At 44.9% G+C, this 15224-nt stretch overlaps 2 protein-coding genes across 10 annotated transcripts in view; one reads left to right on the forward strand and one right to left on the reverse strand.

Moving 5' to 3' along the window:
* Positions 1 to 12661, forward strand: part of B3GNT5 (UDP-GlcNAc:betaGal beta-1,3-N-acetylglucosaminyltransferase 5) — a 29885-nt gene extending 17224 nt beyond the window's left edge. Inside the window, exon 3 of the mRNA XM_051983261.1 lies at positions 8571 to 12661. Within this exon, the coding sequence (XP_051839221.1) occupies positions 8853 to 9992 (1140 nt within the window). The 5' untranslated portion in view covers positions 8571 to 8852 and the 3' untranslated portion in view covers positions 9993 to 12661. The remainder of the gene's footprint in view (positions 1 to 8570) is intronic.
* Positions 1 to 15224, reverse strand: part of MCF2L2 (MCF.2 cell line derived transforming sequence-like 2) — a 333832-nt gene that overhangs the window by 120301 nt on the left and 198307 nt on the right. The gene's annotated exons all lie outside the window — the stretch shown is intronic.

Consider the following 15224-nt stretch of genomic DNA (forward strand, 5'->3'; position numbering starts at 1 on the left):
AGGTCAAATATACAAAGTCAAGTTAGTCATATTCATTAAATCTTAGAATGTTAGAGCTGGAAGAGGACTTAGAAATCATGGAATTAATCCCCTCTCATTTTGCAATGAAGAATTCCATTTAGAGTACATTAAATACCTACTATGAAATAGGAAAGGAGGAAAGCCCTAGAGGGATTAAGTGATTTAGCAGCTTTGGAACTTTCCAGTGGCCATTGTTTTTCCCTTTTCTCTCCCCAATCTATGTCCCATTGTTTATTTTTTCAAAAGGTTTTGAAATCCCATGCTTTTGTTCTCTTTCAGTTACAGTAGAAAATAAGCTGAGGATCCCCCTTCTCTACCCACCCCCTTTCCCCTTCCCCACCCAGTTGAAATAGCCAAACCACCAGGAAAGGGTCATACAGTTACATTTTGGCCCAAATGGGGCTAAAACTCTTTACTCTCTGAGTTTCCAGTTTGTTGATGAGTCACTGGACCATGTTGTAGTTACACAAAAGGAAACCTGTAACAGCAGTTTGTTGTCACAGTTAGTTGCTGAGCACTGTATTCCCGGTTATGAAGCTTTGTGTTCTTAAACACCCAGCATTTTCTGCCTCAGACAAAATATTTCTGCCCTCTCATTCTCCAGAACTTTCGCAGGTGAAAGTCTTTTTAAAAAATGCACACCGACTCTGAATATGAAAACTGACAGACTCCTTCAGACCATTGCCAGTATTTTTTCCCTTTAGTTCCTGGATGAATGAGTATTTATTAATCATCTACTCTTTTAAAAAAAATGCACATCAATTCTGAATGTGAAAACTGACTTGGACTTCTTCAGACCATTGCCAGTATTTTTTTCACTTTAGTTACTGTATGAATATTTATTAATCATCAACTCTTTTTTAAAAATGACATCAATTCTGAATATGAAAATTGACTTGGACTCCTTCAGACTGTTGCCATGTTTTTTCCACTTTAGTCACTGAATTAATGAGTTATTTATTAATCATCTACTATGTTCAAAGTACAAAAAAAAAAAATTGAGTCTGTCCTCAGCTCAGGGGATTCTAAGACAACCTATGGAAAAGGTTTCACTTACAAGACAGAAAAAGACCCAATGGTCTGTTGAGGTGCAAAGCCAACAGGAATGGTTGTGTTCCTCATGAAGGACATTTCCATTGACAAATCCATATCTGAATATGGCAGTGCTAAGAATCATCCGGCCTTCTGGAAGTAAGACCCCCACACAAGACACCGACTTTTGTCTTTGGAGCAGAGAGAGAATTCAAAACTCTTCTGGTAATTTTCTTGCTGGAGCTAAATTTTTGAGTGGAATTTAGTATCCCTCTTGTCCACCCACCCCCATTTCTGGACCCTTAAAGGCTGAACTTTTCAAAAAATTTTCCCATCAAAAATCTTGTAACAACTTAAATTAACAGTTCAAGGTGGCGCAGCCTCCAAGGGAGGGGGAGTTTTCTGTCCAACGCTTCCCCAAACTTTTAAGACCCCCACTTTTTTAGTGAGGAGAGTGTGCTTGCTCTCTCTCTCTCTCTCTCTCTCTCTCTCTCTCTCTCTCTCTCTCTTCTCTCTCTTTCTCTCTCTCTCCCATACACACACAGACATACACACACACAATTGCTTTTAAAAAACTGGCTTCTCTCAGCTTGTTATCCTGACTGAGGACTTCTGGATAGCCAGAGAGCTATTGAACAACTTCAAAAACATCCTGAGTCAGTCTACCCAGGAGTTAATAGGATAGTTTTAAAGGCTACCAGTTAAGTAATGTATATTGAATGGAATTGGACTCGTTATCTCTTTCTAAATGCTCAGCTAATTTTTCCAAAGCTCCCTTCTGTTTTGCAAGGCAGTTTCTCTCACTTCTGAATAGCAGTGGTTAGAGTAAGAGATCCCCTGTCTTATCAGTTACAGTTCTGCTGTAGTGCTGGAGAAACTGAGGCAACATAGAGATTAGAGAGCTTTAATATTTTATTTATTGGAGAGCTTAACTGGCTGACTGGACAGGACTCTCGTCTCAAAGTATCCAGCAGTGAATGTGAGACTTTCAGGTTTTTTTAATAGGCCTCTAGTAAGAAGAGAAACAAAGGCAGGAGGCAAAGAGTGGGAATTTTCAGGAATGGACCATAAATTGGGTTCTAGCAGGAAGGGGGTGAAAACTATCAATCCTTACTAACTGGGAGAACGCTTTAATTCTTTTTATATTTACTCGGGCGCAGGTGTTACAACTTTATCAGTTGGCTAACACCCTTTATGTAATATCTGCTCAATAACTGAAGCATTTTCTTTTCAATGAGTGAAATCCTGCAAGTCCTTCACCGGCATTCTGCTTAATGTTTGTGGAATAAAAATGTTGTCCTCTGTGTTCCACCAACGTCCCTCCCTCTGTCCTCCCCTCCGAGATGCGGAGGAACCTCTGAGGGGGAGTATGCAGGGACGGGAGGAAGAAGGGGGGAGGTGGCGGCTCACCGAGCCGCAGCCCAATTTCCCACTGCTTCCATTGGTGACCCGGACAGTGGACAATAGCAACAGAGAGGGGAGTAAGGAAAGTGCCTCTGCCTTATTCTCAATTTCCCTCCCCGCGGAGGTCCGCAGGCCCCTTTCTGTGAGGAGAGGCGGGGACAGGAGCTGTTGCTGTCAGTGACAACGTTCGCCCATTTCCCTTCTGCTCTGCGCAGGGCGAGAGTCAGGGCAACAACTCGGCCTTCTGGGCAGAAGACCCGGAGGGGAGGGAAGAAGACCCCAGGGTAGAGAGCGAGGATATTCCACCACTGCCGCCCCAGAAACACGGGTGTCCCCACAACAAAACTGCTCCCGTCCGTAAAAAGAATCAGGTCGGGCTTTCCAGCGGGGCGTCAGAAAGGTCTGACCGGGACCCCTCAAGGAGCTGGAAGCAGTCAGTCCGGAGGCCAGTCGAGGCAGGATCTGGGAGCGAGGTGGCAGGGCTCAGGGACGACGGTTTGGAGAAAGTGAGGCGGGGGTGGTCCAGAAGCAGGGCCTGAGAGTGGGCAATGCGAGCCTTAGAGAGCCGCGGGTCGGGGCGCACGGGGCAGAGCCTCAGCAGTGAGGGGCAGAGAGAGACTGGCCCAAGGAGAGCTCGTAGCCCCCACCACCAGGAGGGCAGTCGCAGCCACAGCCCTGAGGCCGGGGGGCCACCCAGCTGCCGCCGAATCCCAGCGCTTGGAGAGATTGGCGGCAGGCCGACGCCAGGGGCCGAGCGTGTGGGTCAGAACGCCCTTTGCGATGCCCCTAGCTTCTGCCACAAAAAGGTGGAAGGGCTTCGTGACGTCGGGAAGAGCCGGGGCGGGGGCCTTGGTGAGGGCGGTCCTGAGACGAGGAAGCCCCAGACAAGGGGCCCTGCCTGGCTGTGGGGTCTCAGCAAAGGAGGGGATCCAGCCGTCCCCAAGAATTCCTGAACCTGCTTTTTAGTAGTGGGGACCGGAACAGATAGGATAGCCTGGGTGCGTTCGGAAGACAGGGAGCGGTGGCCAGACCTGAGAACATAGCCCAGATAAGAGACCTCGAGAAGGCAGAGATGTGCCTTCTTAGCAGAGACCCTGTAACCTAAGGAGGGAAGGAGTTGCAAAGGGCACGAGTTGCCCGCAAGCACAGGGACTCATCAGGGGCTGCAAGGAGAAGATCATCCAAATATTGGACCAGAGAGCCATAAGAATCCTCCCTGGGGAAGGCCTGGAGGTCCAGAGGGAGAGCCTCGCCAAACAGGGTAGGGAGTTTGTAAAGCCCTGTGGCAGCCTCGCCCAGGTGAGCTGCCCTGAGAATTCCCCCGGGGATCTCTCCATTGACAAGCAAAGAGAGGCTGACTGACTGGCACAAGGAGTATTGAAAAGAAAGCATCTTTCAGGTCCAGAACAGTATCCACGGTGTGAGTAAGAGGCAGCAAGCTGAGTAAAGTATATGCATTTGGAACAGTGGGATGGGTAATTGCACCCTTTTGTTAACTTCCCGGAGATCCTGAACAGGACGGAAGTCCGCAGACCCAGGCTTCCTGATGGAAGCAAAGGGAAGTCCAAGGGGACTTGCAGGTCACTAAGATACCAGCATCTCTCAATTGGTTAATGTGAACCGAAATACCCAGGAGGGCTTCCCTCGACATGGGGTGCTGCTTGGCAGAGACAGGAGAGACAGTGGGAGCTGCCCTGTAGAGGGCTGAAACTATTGGGGGGATGCACTGAGGTCGGGACGGGGAGCACTTGAGGCTAACTACCGATTGGACAATACTCTAGGGGCGTATGCTTGGAAAATGGTCCTTCCCACTCTCCTGTGCTGGCTCAGTGACTGGTGCATACAGAGGATTGTAGGAGGGACTGAGGGGTGGAGTAAGACTAGCCAAGGTCACTCTTTGGCCGGAGAGGAGGGAGAAGGCCTTGAGGAGATTCTGCTTCCATGCTGTTCAATCCTGCGTCTAAAGACCAAGAATAAAGACTAAGGACTTTTGCTTATCCTGACTCGGGCTGATTCTGGGGTGTCCTGGGTGCTGGTGCGGTCCCACAACCACCGGGGCCTGATGAGCAGCCAGGCCTGGGGGGTTAGTTTCTGCCCACACCTGAGGGAATCTGCTGGCAGCTGAGAGAGAGGAGGGGTGGGAGCAGGAGAGGGCGACCCAGGGGAAGCCACCCTGGAGGGGCAGGGTGACAAGAAGATGCTTTGGCCCGGGAGGATTTAGGGTCAGAGAAGCCTGGTCCTCAGAGAGGGAGATGGTTGCCTGAAGTTTCCCGAGCAGGTCCCTCCCAAGCAGTGGGTACGGGCAATCTGGCATGACCAGGACCGAGTGGGTGACTGTGCCGCGCCCCAGATGGCCTCTGCGCTCAGTAGTCCAGGAATAAGAGACGATTTTACCAGCAGCACCTTGTCTAGGAGTGGGTTTTGGAGATAATGGACCCAAAGGTTTTGTTAGAGCAGAGCGTGTGGCTCCAGTATCCACCAGGAACTCAGCAGGCTGACCCCCAATTTGTAAGCATACCCTAGGTTCTCCGGGGTCTAGAGAGAGAGAGAGAGAGCCAGGGCCGCCTCAGTCTGTCCCCTCAGGAGCGAGGACATTCCTGGGACGATTTCGGACCGGGCGTTCTCTCTTCCAGGGCCCTGTTCTCTTACAGTGGGCACGCTGGTCTGAGCCTAACGGCCCAGGGAGGTTTGATTTTTCCATGGCTGCCATGACTGCCTCGGCGCACTCTTTCTTTACCCCTGCCGGAGCTGGTGGGCCCCGGGTATTAAAGACTTTCAGAGCTATCTCGACTAGTTGAGACATATTCATGTCCTCCAATCCCTCCTGCTTGTGTACCTTTCTGCGTACGTCCAGAGCAGACTGACTGACGAAGGCGATATTCCCAGATCTGTCGTTCTTGGGCGCTTCCAGGTCTGTTGTGCTATAGGTTCCGTAAGCCTGATGTGGATGGCCAGGCTCGCCAGTAACTCCCTGGTGCGGCGCTAGTGCTGTGTCTCTATCATACGGCCTCCCGGTGGCCATCCCCCCAAAGGAAGGCCACTCCTTTTGGAAAAACTGTTTTAGTTTATCCTTTCTCCATGATATTCCATAATCATGGTGCTTAAATGTCTCAGAAAAATGACTAAGACGACATTCAAGTGGAGTTACTGTTTTTGAAGCAGAGTTTCCCATGATAAGGTGGCTGAGTTGACAGATAGCCTTATACCACTAGGGGAGAACTCCTACTACCTTTGAACACGGCTTCTTTCAGACAGAATAGTCTATCTTTTCTGTCCCTTATGACCAGTGGCCAAATTTCTCAACCACAGTTCTTAAAACTTAAGCAACAAGACAGGCAGACAAGACACACAAAACACCGAACAAACATGGACCGCACAATTACAACATTCACCAAAACAGGAACATAACTCGGACTCAGAACCAGATGAGGTCTTAAAAACACCCAGATTTATTATGCTCTAGAATACCCAGAGTTGTGCCACTGGCACACAGAACCAGATAGGTGTCTTAAAAGACACTCAGAACAGAGGATATCTTCCAGTGTCCCGGAATGATACCCTTCTCAGAACTGAATGCCCTCAGCATTTTACTGTACTAAGAATCCAGACGCTAGCACAGACAGACAGATATCAGATTGTGTCATAAGACACCCAGACTTACTCTAATATGGCCGAAATGGTGTCCACCTTCAGCATGGTGTGGCTGGAGAACTGCTCTCTCCCCGGAGACTCTGGAGAAATCCAGAGAACTAACCTTTCCCCCCAAAAACCCAGATCCTCAACCGCCCCAGGCCCAAGGTGGAGACCCAAAGGTCTCTAATCTCTAATCCAGTTCTCAGCTTCTATTATCTTGGTGGAACCTCCAAAGATAATGCTGGAGAAACTGGGGTAAGATAGAGATTAGAGAGTTTTATTATTTTATTGGAGAGCTTAATTGATTGGACAGGACTTTCGGCTCACAGCGGAGAATGTGAGACTCCAGGTTTTTTTAAATAGGACTCTAGTAAGAAGAGAAACAAAAGCAGGAGGCAAAGAGCAGGAATTTTCAGGGATGGACCAAAAATTCGATTCTAGCAGGATGGGGGTGAAAACGATACATTCTTACTAACTGGGAGCCAGAGTCAGGATGCCTAAACAAGCGGAAGTCCCGTACCTGAGCTGATCTTACCTTTTGGAACGTTTAGAGTGGGCAGTGCGGCCCTCATGGACAGGGGAAAAAGGTGGGGGTTGTAATGGGCGATATAATGCAGGGAAACTGAGGTAGAACAGTTCCAGGAGGCTGTGGCACTACTAGAAATGCCACCTGGTGAAGGTGCTAGTTAACATGTAAGACTTCTCTGTGCTTTGGCCGGGGGCCTCTTGTTCTTTCCGCGAGAAAGAGAAGAAGTAGGGGGTAAAGTAGGAATTGGAGGGAGCGGATGAAGAACCGCTGTTTCTTTCCTCGCTGGCAGACAGAGAGTGCAAGCAGTGGTGGGCTGTGGGCCCCCGCCCCCCAGAAAGACAAGATGGCGGGTCTCCCGCGGGGACCAGATCTGTGAGCACAGACCCAGAGGGAGCTGGTATCTCGCATTCCTGCTTCCGGGCCTGCCTGGGAGGATTTAAGGGCTCACCCAGAGAAGCTCCTTGTCCCTGACTCCTGCGGAGCTGGCCAAGCCAGGACATGTCTTAGCCCGAGAAGACGGATGTACAATAAGCAGGAACATTTTAAGAGCCAGTGAGGCTGGGAGTGGGAGGACCGGTGTTCACTGCTCTGCCTGCGCGATCTTGGGGGAGGGGTCTTGGGGAAGTCCCAAGGTGTGGGGGGGAGGGGCTGAGGACCTTTAAGGGATTTCCCGGGGAGCCCTTAGTGAGCTGGGTCCCCAGGTGGAGGCGGGGTTCTCTGTTAGAATTGCAGAAGAAAGAGGGTCTCCAGATTCCTGTCAAACTGTCTCCCCACTTCTTGGCCCCCAAGCCCAGCAGGTGGGGGACAACGGGGCCTTGGCTGCTCAGGGGGCATAAGCACTCTTGTCTGTGGAAGTACCTGAGGAGGGGTGGCTGCTTTAAGAGGGGGCTCAGTTAAGTAACTGGCTTGGGATCCTAGGGAAGGGGTTGGGGAAGGGGGAACCAGACAAAATCTAGCAGGTTCTTTCTGTACCCCCCATTGTGTCCATCTACCCACTTCCAGACAGGAGCTGCCTTTCCTGGGGGGAGGGGAGGGTTCCTTATTGGGGGAAGGGTTAGACAGTCTTGTCCCAAATCTGGGGGAGCTTGGGAAGAGGGATGAGGCTGGGTGGGGGACTCCGGGAAGCTGGGGGGGAAGACCACCTGCCCCCTAGTCTCCTGAGGGTAGAACTGCCTCAGCATTGGGGGAGGGGGCAGAACTCATCCCACACCTAGATTTGAAGGTGTGGAAGGGTGAGGCTCTTGAGGGGGGTTGGGGGCAAACCAGCCTTTCTCGGGAGCCTATTCTGTGCTCCGAAGTGTGTCACCTATTTTATCCCTGGATCCTCACAACTATTCTTAGGTTCATTTTACAGTTGAGGAAAAGGGTGGGGGAGGGCACGAGGGGGAAGGGCACGCTCCTGCTGGGGCGGGGGGAGGGTGTGAGTGTGACTGGCAGCCCCTCTGATCCAGTCAGAGCGCTCCCTGCCTGCGGCCCCGCCCCAGCCCCGCCCTCCCAGGGGACTTCGGGTCTCCCGCCGGCCTCGTGTCCCTCGAGGCTGGCGCCATGATTCGACCCCCGGGCCCCTAGCCCCGCGTGGGCCAGCAGCTTTGGAATCCAGGGCTTCTGGCTCCAAAGGCTTCCCTGCGAGCCAGGCTCTCCCTGGGACCCCCTAGAATCCCCTTTGGAATTAAAAGGGGGAGAGAGAGGGAGCCCAGGCCGGCCCTTTGCCCAAGCTGAGGAGGAAACTGACTCTGAGGGAGGGCTTAACGACAAGTAGCATAGGCGGGACTTGAACCGGGACCTTTAGCCCCGCCCTGGGTTTGCCGCGGCTGCAGTGACTGCAGGGTTTCTTTGTTGTAAGGAGCCGCCGGGAGGGTGTCCGGGAGGGTGTTGGTCCTGAGGGGTGGGGGAGGGGGGCTCCGCGGCCCGCGTCCACTGACCTCCCTCTTCTCGGCCCTTCCCCCCACAGGCCCCCCAGTAAAACCCCCCAGCGGAGCCTCGGGTGAAGCATGCCAGTGTGGACTAAGCGCGCGCGGCTCTCAGGGTCCTGCTCCGGAGACTGGGGTGCCCCCCCCAGCCCACGGGGGAAATGCTCTTTCCGAAGCCGGTCCTTGGACGGGAGCAGCCCCGGCCCGGTGTCCGAGGATAACTAATGCCCGGAGATGCCCTAACGGCGCCGGAGCCCCGTTTTCCCTCCTCCCGAGCGCTGGCCAAAATGTTCTAGACTGCAGCTCCTCCGGCCGACATCAGAATGTTTGGGAGTGGTCGCAGAGTGAAAAAGTGGCAGTTTGTGCAATTGTTCGCCACCTGCTTCTTACTGAGCCTCATGGTGTTTTGGGGACCCCTGGACAACCACATTGTGAGCCACGTGAAGTCCTACTCGTACAGATACCTCATCAACAGCTACACCTTTGTGAACGACAGCCTGTCTCTGAGGCACAACCTGGATGGGGTCGCAGGCTTCCAATATCTGATCAATCAGGAGGAGAAATGTAGAAACCAAGACGTGCTCCTCCTGCTCTTCGTGAAGACCTCGCCCAAAAATCGGAACCGCCGGGACGCCATCCGCAAGACGTGGGGCAATGACAGATACGTCCGCTTTCAACTGAATGCCAACATTAAGACTCTCTTTGCCCTCGGGAGTCCGAACGACCCCGTGCATTCTGAGAGAGAGAGGCTGCAAAAGGAGCTTTTTTTGGAAGATGAAGAGCATCATGATTTAATTCAGCAAGACTTCGCCGATACTTTCTACAACCTCACTCTGAAACTGCTTTTGCAGTTCCGATGGGTCAACGCGTACTGTGCGCATGCCAAATTCGTGATGTCAGCAGATGACGACATATTTATCCACATGCCAAATCTTATCGAGTACCTTCGAAGTTTAGAACAAATTGGTGTTCAGGATTTCTGGGTAGGTCGGGTCCACAGAGGGTCCCCTCCCGTAAGGGATAAGAGCAGCAAATACTACGTCCCATATGAGATGTACCAATGGCCTTCTTACCCGGACTACACGGCTGGGGCAGCCTATGTGATATCCAGTGATGTAGCGGCCAAGGTCTATGAGGCATCGCAAACACTTAATTCTAGTCTTTACATAGATGATGTGTTCATGGGTCTGTGTGCCAACAAAATGAAAATTGTACCACAGCATCATGTGTTTTTTTCTGGAGAAGGAAAAGCTCCCTATCATCCCTGCATTTATGAAAAAATGATAACATCTCATGGACATTTGCAAGACCTTCAGGACCTATGGGAGGCAGCGACAGATTCTCAAGTCAAAACGATTTCTAAAGGCTTTTTTGGTGACATATACTGTAGAGTGGTTAAAATAATGCTTCTTTGCAAAATTAAATATGTGGACACCTATCCTTGTAGAGCAGCATTCTACTAATAGTACTTGAATATTGTCTTAACCTTCACTGAGCCAAATCTGAAAGAAAACCTTTCAATGTTTATCCAACTCCAAAGTAAAGCCTATCAGAATGTTTCTTTGATTAAAAAAAAATCCACTCTACAACTTCAATTTTGTAGCCTAAAGCTATAAATTCCAACTTGGGAAATTTTTGAAATGAAAAGAAAAATGAAGTCCTCACTTAATATACCCCAAGTATATTTTAAAGTCCAGAGAGTTGTTGGTTTAGCTTTTTTTTTTTTAAATATTAGAATTGAATTAACTTTAACTTGGAAAACATCATTTTAAGAAATTGAATTAGCTAACTTGGAAAAAAACACCATTTTAAAGAAATGTGTTACATCTGTGTAATGCTGAAATGCATTTTAAACTAGTACTTCAAGAGTAAGAAGGAAAATGAACCTGACCAATATTTGTGACAGGGTTGTTGTTGATAAGGGCCTGGTAGATCTGGTCATTCTTTAAAAAAAGATTTAGAAGGAAGAAAAACATGTCACTGAAATTGATGTTGGCAAAATAATTTTTGTTTCACATCAATTTAGTAACAGTCTCTAAATAGTGTTAAGCTAATTTATATTTTACTATTTTTTCCCTCCCTAAAGCTTTAAGAGAAAGAAGCATGTTTTATTTTTGCTTTTGTTTTTTGGTACTGTTCTAATCTGTACTCTTCAAAATTTAAGCATTTTTGAATTTGACTAGGAAGAAACAGCAAAAAAAAAAAAAAAAAGGACCCATTTATTCACTAAATTCTTCCTTTTCTAGAGTGAAATTACAGTGTAGTCTTAATTTTAATAAAGTTTTATTTAATTGACATATTTTAGATTGATATCTTAAATTCTTTTTTCAAAACAAAATTGAGAATAGAAACTATTATTGATTTAGGAAACATGTATTCTTTCACAGAAGAAAAGCCTTGAGCGATTTTCAAATAGGTTATTTTTAAAGGATTTTATTGATATCTAAGAAAACTACTAGACAAATTTCAAAAGGAAAGGGTAACTACATATGAAGTCTTTCCCATTTTCCCAATATAATTCACATTTAAATGATTTAGTATTTTTTAAAAAGAAAAAAAAAAAGGAGGTAGTAAAAGAATCTGTTAGTGCGCAATTATCCTAATCCACAAATTCTGTATTGGCTCTATACTCTATTTTAAACAGGATACAGATTTTGATTTGGTTGAATGTCACAGACTTCAGCATTAAAAACCCTTCTTCCTAAGATCAAAACCATGTCCGTAGTGGACTCCACTTTTTCAGTATTTCAAGCTTGAGAGGAAAATGGGCTCATGTTTTGATAGAAAAAACTGTCCAAATTGGGTCCCACAGAAAATGTAAGACCATAACTAACAGGAGGAAAGGGTATGATAAATACATCCTAATATATGCCTAATATTGTAATTCAAATAGGGATTTTAAAAATAAACACTAATAGATTTCCTGCATAATCTATTTCAAAGGTAGTATATTCAAGTCAAAATGGTGATTCTTCAAAATGAAAACTATAGTGGGGACCCATTCTGAATTGGTCTTTGCATATATAACTGCAAAAAAAGGCCTATTCTCAATTATTAAACTATTTCACGAAGAGGATATGCCTTGAAATAAGCAAACATAAACTTCCCTTCTATACACCTGGCTCATTATGTATTCATGCAGTTTACTGGCAGATAAATGTTTTGTTTTGTTTTTTTAATTTCCTAAAGGCTTGTTTACATTGCTCAGGCAGTAATTTAGTTTAATTAACCCAATTGAATGAAATGAACATATATATAACAATTATAAATTTCAGGTAGATCTAACTTAGAGTAGCACTTTTTGTATTGTTAGATTTAAATTTTCCTTGCCATTTTAAATACTGCAAATGATACATAACTTGATACATAACTTTTAATAAAGACGAGTTTATACTTGATGATCACTTTCCACTAGTTGGTGATTGAGACTGATATCCCTTTGACTTTTAGGTATGTGCTAGATTCATCTGTGACTTGTAGCAATTTAAATTTGCCATTGGATAAAAATATCAATGTCTCCCTGACCATTGAAATGCTCTTGTGTTTTTACAGCAGGTCTGTGCTTTGAATACAGCAAGTCTGTTTAGTTAAACAATTATTTATTTGCTTTAAAAGGACCCTCATGCTTTATTGTTCGTGGTTGTTTATTATTATTATTCTTGCTTCAAAATAGAAATGAAACTTGTTTGAATTTAAAGAAAGAATGAAGGCATTCCTTTTTAAGAATGGAGTTGCTAGAAACTTTCTTAGTCATTAGTATTTACAAATAAAAGGATTCCAACCTTTTAAAAAAGGAAGGAAATAAAACCTGCTGGTGCTCCAATGCAGGGCTGTTGTGGTGTGAATTTTATCATTACTGAAATTTTAAAAATCAGCCTGAATGGTCACTTGAATAGCAGTGAGATGATTGCACACAGTGTTATTGCCGAAATTTGTTTTTACCTCTGGTTGTTTTTTGTATCTTTTTCCTTATTGCTGATTTTATACAAAAATGTAAAATATTTATAGTCCTCAAACTTTGCTCTGATACTGCAAAAGAGAACTGAGACGTGTGGTTTTTTGTTTTGTTTTTATTTTGAATTTTTTTTTGGCATTTCCAATAAATAATTTGAAAATTGATACCAATTCAAAAGAGTTTTAAAATTCATTTCTAAACATGATATACTTAATATTGTCAACTATGTGTAGTACCTGCTTTCTGGGGCAAAGCAATCTACTGTTTCTGTTCAAACAACTCTTGACATAGAAACTAGAGAATCTTAGATGTCTTTGGAGGCAGAAGGGATACTCCCTTAGAGAAAAGATCTAAGGTTTGTTACCTAGCTACTCACTGATTCAAGTTTCCTAACCACTCTTTCCCCTCCCCTCCCCAAACACACACTCACCCTCTTGCTTCCCAATTTGACCTTTACAGTGTAAAGCTATTTTTAAACTTATGAGTGATACTGTATGGTGTATTTCTTCTATGTGCTATATCTTAGGCGATCTGGCATGCTAGAATTACCATTCAGAAAACATTTTAATTTCTGGAAGGAAATGTTCTTATTGCCTAACATTTTAAGAATATAATAATAATAATAGCTATCACTTAAATAGCTCTTAGGTTTGCAATGTACTTGCCTGGGACCACACAAGTAGTAAATGTCTCAGGCAAAGTTTGAAGTCATTTGTCCTGACTCCAACACTAACTCACTGGGCATAATGTATACAAATACAAATGTTATCTTTCATTTGAAAAAATATAGTGAATATTTCCATCCCAGTATACCCAACGCATAGTACTAAGGGAGATATAATTAAGATATAATCTCATGAAGTTTACACTATCCTAGGAGACATTATATGTAAATATGCAATAACAAAATTATCAAAATCAGAAAAGAATGAGAGGTACAAAATGAGATCCAAGAAGAGAAAGGTAATTTTCATAAGGGATGACAGAAAAGGCTTATCTGAAATAGGAAGTAGTGCCTCGGGTAATAGGATTTCAAAATGCAAAGATAGTGGGAAAGAGGGAAGGGTTCTACATTTACAGAAAGTATTCAATAGGGGTGAAGTGTAGTAATTCAGTTGGCTGAATCAAATGAAGGGCAGCACTATAGAATAAGGCTAAAAATGAAGTTGAAAGGTATAGGGACTTGAGTGTCAGATTTTTTTTGTCCTGAGTCCTATCTATATTTTCTTGAGCTCTCATGGGTCATCATGTTTCATGCAGATGACGCCACATCTTTATGTTCAACCCTAATCTCTTCTGAGCTCAAGTTCTGGGTCAATTGTCTACCAGATGTTTAATTTTTATTTTTAATTTTCATTTCCAAATTTTCTCTCCCTTTACCCCTTCTCTTGAGAAGGCAAGAAATATAATGCCTGTTATACATATGAAGTTATCCAAAACCTTTTCACATAATGTGAAAAACAAAGCAAAAAAAAATAAAAAGGGAGAAAGTAGGCTTTCAATCAGCATTCAGTGTCCATTGGTTTTCTATCTGGAGGTAAATGGCGTTTTTCATCATGATTCCTTTGAATTGTTGTGGATCATCGTATTGATCAATTAGGTAAGTCAGTTGATTATCATTATGATATTGCTACGGTTCTGCTCACTTCACTTTTCATCAGGTCTGAAAACAGCCCCTTCATCATTTCTTACCTTACGGTCACAATCACATACCACAACTTTCAGCCAATTCCCCAGTTTAAAGAGCTGCTATAAATATTTTGGTATATATAGGTTTTTTTCCTTTTTCTTTGACCTATCAGTTGATAGATTAACATAGTAGTGTCTTAAGTTCATAGGATTATAAAGATTTGGATTTAGAACTGAAAGAATTTAGCTGTCACCTACTCTTACCTCTTCATTTACAAAAGAAACAGGCCTAGAGAAAGAGGTCACACCCAGAGTAAGAGCTTGATAGTCAAATCTACTCCAGTATTTTCAGTATCCAAGTACCCTCTTTTCACTATATCATGATATTGTTTCACTATTATCTCTGTAGAACAAATATTTCCATTTTGTTGCAAATATATCACCTCTTAGGAGTCAGCAGTTCTGACTCTACTCTCACTTCCCTCGAATTAATCTCTTTTGTATACAATTGCCAGGCTAACTTCCCATTTTAGCAGTTTCCAATTTGCTCCTCATTATTTAAAAGCCCTTTAATGATATCCTTATTTTTCTTCACAACAAATCTAACTTTCTTTGTCTGGGTTTAGGTGCCCCTGTAATTTGACCCCATGCTTTCTATCAGTCCCCTATTTTCTTCTTTTTTTCCATTTTGAACCCATTGCTCAAATTAGGCTGATTCCGCAGGAGCCTGTAAGCTTTAGGCCCTTTTCTAGTTGATTCCCTTTCCTGGAACCTCCGTCCTTTATCCTTCACCTTTGCTCCCTTTAAGAACCAACTCCAATTCTACCTCCTCCTTTCAAACTTTACTGAGGACTCCAGTTCTCTTTGACCTTTCCTCTCTGAATTCCTAAATTGAGCATTTAAAGTTTGATTGCCTATTATCATGAATTATTCTTAAACTCTTTCTCCAGCTAGAGCTTAAGCTCTTTGAGCAATGTGATTCCTAAACTTTTATATCCCATGAAGTCCAACAGACCTCTAAAGGTGCTTAGGAAAACCCTTTGGGTGTTATAGAAAGAAAGACTAGTTTGGGTAAACCATCAGGGAAAAGAATATATCAAAATACAGAACT

This window comes from Antechinus flavipes, chromosome 3, assembly GCF_016432865.1.
Source record: "Antechinus flavipes isolate AdamAnt ecotype Samford, QLD, Australia chromosome 3, AdamAnt_v2, whole genome shotgun sequence".
NCBI lineage: Eukaryota > Metazoa > Chordata > Mammalia > Dasyuromorphia > Dasyuridae > Antechinus > Antechinus flavipes.